The sequence below is a fragment of the Mizuhopecten yessoensis genome, unplaced genomic scaffold (assembly GCF_002113885.1).
Source record: "Mizuhopecten yessoensis strain PY_sf001 unplaced genomic scaffold, ASM211388v2 scaffold10311, whole genome shotgun sequence".
Taxonomy (NCBI): domain Eukaryota; kingdom Metazoa; phylum Mollusca; class Bivalvia; order Pectinida; family Pectinidae; genus Mizuhopecten; species Mizuhopecten yessoensis.
Genome location: NW_018408483.1, coordinates 265569 through 271843, shown reverse-complemented (window position 1 = coordinate 271843; position 6275 = coordinate 265569). Strand labels below are relative to the sequence as shown.

At 35.5% G+C, this 6275-nt stretch overlaps 1 protein-coding gene across 2 annotated transcripts in view; it reads left to right on the top strand.

The window, feature by feature from the left end:
* LOC110460047 (transient receptor potential cation channel subfamily M member 3-like) overlaps window positions 1–6275 on the top strand; it is a 200909-nt gene that overhangs the window by 105277 nt on the left and 89357 nt on the right. For both annotated transcript variants that reach the window (XM_021512752.1, XM_021512751.1), the window contains exon 6: window positions 4484–4608. In XM_021512752.1, coding sequence (XP_021368427.1) covers window positions 4484–4608 — 125 coding nt within the window. The remainder of the gene's footprint in view (window positions 1–4483; window positions 4609–6275) is intronic.

The following is a 6275-nucleotide window of genomic DNA, read 5'->3' as shown; positions in this document are numbered from 1 at the left end:
CAAATGATACTTTGAATATTACATGTTAATAACTTGATTGGAATTATAACCTTGAATTGACAGTTTGATACTTTGAAAATTTTGAGCCAGCCCTACCCCCAAGGGCTGTAGGGTGGGGCTCAAAGGAGTCAGTGTGCTAAAATTTCTTCATTTTCCTTGTTAAGAATCAGAGGTGCTAGTTTCAAATCCTTTTTAGTCTGAAATCTGTATGCTAGATATTGAGTAAGGTGGTTTTATTGTTTTTTGTCACTTTGAATAATATTTCTGTTCATGTTAAAAACAAAATCAACTCTCTGTATATATATCAGGTGACCGTTAAGGCCCATGGGCCTCTTGTTCAATTATGTCATCAGATATCTGAAATGGATTTAGAAGATGACACATTTAATTGAAAATTCAGTCATCAAAAAATGCACAGTTTCAATTTTGTGACCTGTTTTATATGTTAATATTCTGAACTATTTTCTGCAAATATTCATGTGGGGATAGCAGTTGGTCATGCTGGATAGCATTCCTACTATTAGTTATGAATTTTAACACAAATAGGAAACTCACATGTTTACTTTAACACACAAGTTTGTATAAATTATTGAAGGTAGTGTACTCCCCTATATATTTTACCCCCAACAACACTTTCTTTAAACCCCTTTGCACCTCTTTCCCTTCTTCCTCCCCCATCCTCTTCTTTTCCATATACTTATATCTATATGCATAATATTCGTCAGTGCCATCCAATCGCCTTTTAACAAAAAAAAGGAGACAGATTAACATAAGCACTTTGTACTTGTTTTCGAATCCTATTTGTATATCATGTTTGCTTTACTGGAATGTTTAATATACCGTTAATAAAATAGAGTTTAAACTAAATCATTGATTTGGATGTAAATACTGTTATGCATTGTGAGCACTTAAGGAAATTTTGATTGATCTATTGTTCACACTATTATGAAGTGTGTACACAGATTTTGGTATGGACTGTATAACCCCAAATATGATAATGGTAATTCTTTACTGTTCTATAGCATGTATCTCATGCTCCTAAAATTGCAGAATAGTGCATGTGAGTACCTCTCGGGATGACAAGAGTGTCGCGTACAGAAATCCGAATTCATGCCAATAATAATCAGAGTTATGACCGTGTTCTCTTTTGATACTCACTGACCATTGTCCATCAGTGGGGAACTATAGATTTTTTGCGATAATATGTCCTGTTAATTTCCATTATCAAAAGCTGTCTGTCAGCAAGAAACTGGTAGTCTGTTGCTGCCACAGTCAAGGTGCAAGACATTAACCCTTTAATTCCCATTCCGTATATCGTCTATAAGCTGGGTGAAATGGAAAGCCCTCCCCCCCGAACCTTAAGCTTGATGTTTGTTCTGAGCCTGTGTGCGTTGAAGTCTACCACAATTCAGGGACTTTCTGGCTTGCTGTTTACTGTTGCTCAGCAATTATGACTACAAAAAAGTGTTTACTAGTACTATATTTTCTGTCACTTTCCATGCGGCCTTCCTTGAATCCTGTCTTTTCAATCCTTCATCTACAGTATCTCTGAGCAGTGAGTCTATGTATTTTGTAGGTGTACAATGGTGTAAAAATGATGTATTGTAAGTAGGGTTCTGTGTATCGTAACTTAAATAATCAATACACTGATATACTTAACTTCTATCACGAAATTGTACAATTTATCACATGCAACACATACTAAAATGGATTGCACTGATGTTTTTATAAATAAAAATAAAAACGCTTGTATAAATTGTAGTTAATCAAATAAAATTGTTATCCTACCACCATGAGGTCTTGGAGGAGATATAGTGTTCTACTTATACTCACATTTGTATGTTTGTTCAGGTATTGTCATTGTTCTAGCTTCTTCATTCCTGAAAGAATCATGATTGAAATCCATACGTTGGTCAAGTACGTATGACGATACCTCAACTGAGTGCCTGTTTCAGGGTACAAAGGTCAAGGTCAAAGTGTTTACTATTTATAGCAACTTCATTCATGCAAGGATTTTGATAAAACTATATTGATGTAGTTGAGAATACTTTTCATGAGTAAAGCATTTCAGGATGCCAAGGTCAAGGTCACTGATACTTTTATAGATTTTTGCTGTCATCACTCATAAGCAACCTCGTTCCTGCTTGAATTTCGATCAAACTCCATATACTGGTGTGAAGTATGAGGAAACATCAAACGAGATCATGTTTCAGGGTGTCAATGACAAGGTCATGTTTACTTTTTTTAGAATTTTTGCCATTTATCTAGTGACTTCTTTCCTGAATGGAATTTTCTCAAACTTCATATATTTGGGTCATTTTCACTATCAACAGAAACTCATTCCAACTTAATCTGGACATTGAAATACAAATATTATATACTAATCTATAAATCTATTAATTTCTGTAATTTTATAAAACCAGTATTACAATACAGGTGTGACTTGTAATTTTTGTTAGACATGTTTTCTGTATTTTTAATGGAAAGACACCACCACGTTAATTATCAGGGGATGAAGTTTCTAGAGTGAAATTTAACAAGATACTATTAGATATATACTATAGGACCATACATGACAGACTTGTAGTTGAATTTAACCCTGCCATAATTTGTCTGAAAGATCAGTTTTCCAGCGATGACCCTAAATTAATGTGTCTGCTGAAAAATGTTTGAACATGCAAGCTAATAAGGTTCAACTTAAGATATAATGCCAATCATCGCCTCACATCACTAGTATAATGCCAATCATCGCCTTACATCACTAGTATATTGGCAATCATCGCCTTACATCACTAGTATATTGGCAATCATCGCCTTACATCACTAGTATATTGGCAATCATCGCCTTACATCACTAGTATAATGACAATCATCGCCTTACATCACTAGTATAATGACAATCATCGCCTTACATCACTAGTATATTGACAATCATCGCATTACATCACTAGTATATTGACAATCATCACCTTACATCACTAGTATATTGACAATCATTGCCTTACATATCTAGTATATTGACAATCACCGCCTTACATCACTAGTATATTGACAATCATCGCCTTACATCACTAGTATAATGACATTTGCAATTGCCTTGTTGCATGATGATATAGGGAAAACAGTTTTCAGGTGATTTATTGAAATATTTTTATAGTCAGGCGAATTTATGACGAGGAAACTGTACAGAAAACAGCAGGTTTCTATGTGCTTGATTTTAAGAGCATTATGGAAACACTGACTAAATCGTATGTACAGTATCCTACTGTCACTTACTTCTGGATTGATGTATAAACAACATACATATCAGGCTTTCCGATTGCTTCGTGGTGACAAATCACAGGGAACTCTGTGACAGAAATTGGAATCTTACGAGTGTTTGTCTTGTATTAACAACCTCACAACTCACACTTATTGTATGCCCACAACAAACATTCTGACACAGAAACATGACAGTTCCCATGCAGAAGACTATACATATGCGGAACTACAACCTGCAGGCTCCTGTTATTGCAGTCTCGTAAATGATTCAACACATACCATCCTTACGCAATTATACAAACCTTTATTACAATGTAACATGTCATTTCTACCTTAGAATACCATGTTTTTGTTGTCTGGGACTCGCAGAACACATTATTCATACGGAAACACAACTTACAGTTATTAGTTTCTAATGATCTGCAACATGAACAATAATAAATCCATATTTCAAACATAATGTCAGCTGTTTGAGTTGTGTTTCTTTGATACGTTCATGTAACATTTATTATGTTCTAAAGTGTAAACAATGACTAAACAATGACTCGGGTCATCTGTTGACAAACACTGATCAGCATTCTCCATAGACTGAGTTACACCGCTGGTAAACTGCAGGACTATTTCAACCCTTTCAGACTTACCTTATAAAATGTACTACGTTTTAAAGTGCAAATAACAATGATAACTTTCTATTGCTTCAGTACAATGACCAATCAAAGACCAACAGTAACAACATACAATTTTACTAATGAAATATAAAATATAATATTAGGGGTAATATACTCAAACAGTTGGTTATTTTTTGTGGTAGGAATATTTTTCATAATCATCACTCAAGGTTCCTACTGTGAACAGCCAAATATCTATCTTATTCCAGGATAAACAATTTACTGGTTATCATCACGAAAATGCCGGACTAAAAACTAATTTAAAAAAAAAACAAGAAAAAAGTCAATTGGTCTAGTAGATTCCACTTTTACTAGTCCTTTTGCCAATTCAACTAACCAAATATCATTTTGACTAATCAATTGGGTTAGCAGGTTTTAGACCCACTAGTCCAGCTGGAGATTTCACTAGTCTCAGACTATCGGGTTACCCTTATTTTTAGCTCTGTTTTAACTGTTAATATCCACTATATAATGTTTAGTTGAATATTACAGAAACATACTGTTGTCATACTTCTGGTGTGATGGATTTATGTAATGCATGTTCTGTATTTTAGGTGTAACAAGACATGTTGGAGACACAATCAGTGACAGGACAACCAAGTTAAAAAACAAGGTGGTGGCCATTGGAATAGCACCCTGGGGCATTGTGGAAAATAAGGAAGACCTCATCGGCAAAGACGTAAGTCTAAATCTGTTTCGTGTAGGACTGCTTAGACTTTGCCAAATTCATAAATCGACGAATGTCATGTTGTCTATTCCTCATTCATTGTGACAAAAACATACATCCCAGTGTACCACATATCTGACTTCCGATTCACCGTGACAAAAATACAAGTCATAGATTGTCTGCCTGCTGCCTATATAATCAGAGCCAAATATTGAGTTCATCACACAGGAAACTGGGGTTGATGCTGCTATTTGATTTATGTTCTCACACAGATAGAGATAATTGTGTAAGTATCTGAAGGCTCCTGTCTGCTCTGCCTTTTATATATGGTGTCAGTCAGTCGAGGGAACAATCAAGTCATACCATCGATTGTATATGATGTCTATAGGAACAGATGCTCAGCCAATTGACCGCTGGTCAATGGCCGATCAAACAATCTTTTGATGATCTGTTGGGATAAAGCATTAGGAATCCCTACAGCTTTGTACCATATAAATAGGTATTGTATGTCAGATAATTGGGATGCTGGCCCTATTGTTATACATCATATAAATGTGATGCCTATCCTATCATATAGATGTGATACTTGCCCTATAGCACTTGCTGATGATAAATCCTATAGATTGGAGGCGTGACCATGGTATATTTTATAAATGAGACATTTGCCAACCATGTATTGTATAATATAGATGAGACTTTCCCATTGTATATTGAATAGATGAGACACTTTCCCATCGAATATTGAAAAGATAAGATACTTGCCCATTGTATATTGAATAAATGAGAAACTTGCCCACTGTATGTTTAATAGTTGAGACACTCGCCCAATGTATATTTAATGCTTGAGACACTTGCCTGCTGTATATTGAATAGTTGAGATACTTGCCCATTGTATATTGAATAGTTGAGATACTTGCCCATTGAATATTGAATAGATAAGATACTTGCCCGCTGTATATTGAATAGATGAGACACTTGCCCATTGTATATTGAATAGCTGAGGCACTTGCCTTCTGTATACAGAATAGATGAGACACTTGCCCATTGAATATTGAATAGATAAGATACTTGCCTACTGTATATTGAATAGCTGAGACACTTGCCTATTGTAAATTGAATAGTTGAGACACTTGCCCACTGTATATCGAATAGTTGAGACACTTGCCCGCTGTATAATCTAAAGATGAGGCACTTGCCTATTTTATATTGAATATATGAGGCTTGCCCATTGTATACTGTGTAGATGGGCACATGCCCACTGTATATTGAAAAAGACCAGACACTTTCCCATTGTATATTGAATAGTTGAGACACTTGCCCACTGTATATTGTAAAGATGAGACACTTGCCCACTGTATATTGTATAGATGAGACACTTGCCCACTGTATATTGTATAGGTGAGACACTTGCCCACTGTATAGGTGAGACCACCCTCCCACTGTGTATTGTATAGGTGAGACTCTCTCCCACCATGTATTGTATAGGTGAAACACTCTCCCACTGTAAATTGTATAGGTGAGACAATCTCCCACTGTATATTGTATAGGTGAGACACTCCCCCACTGTATATTGTATAGATGAAACACTCTCCCACTGTATATTGTATAGGTGAGACACTCTCCCACTGTATATTGTATAGGTGAGACACTCTCCCACTGTATATTGTATAGGTGAGACA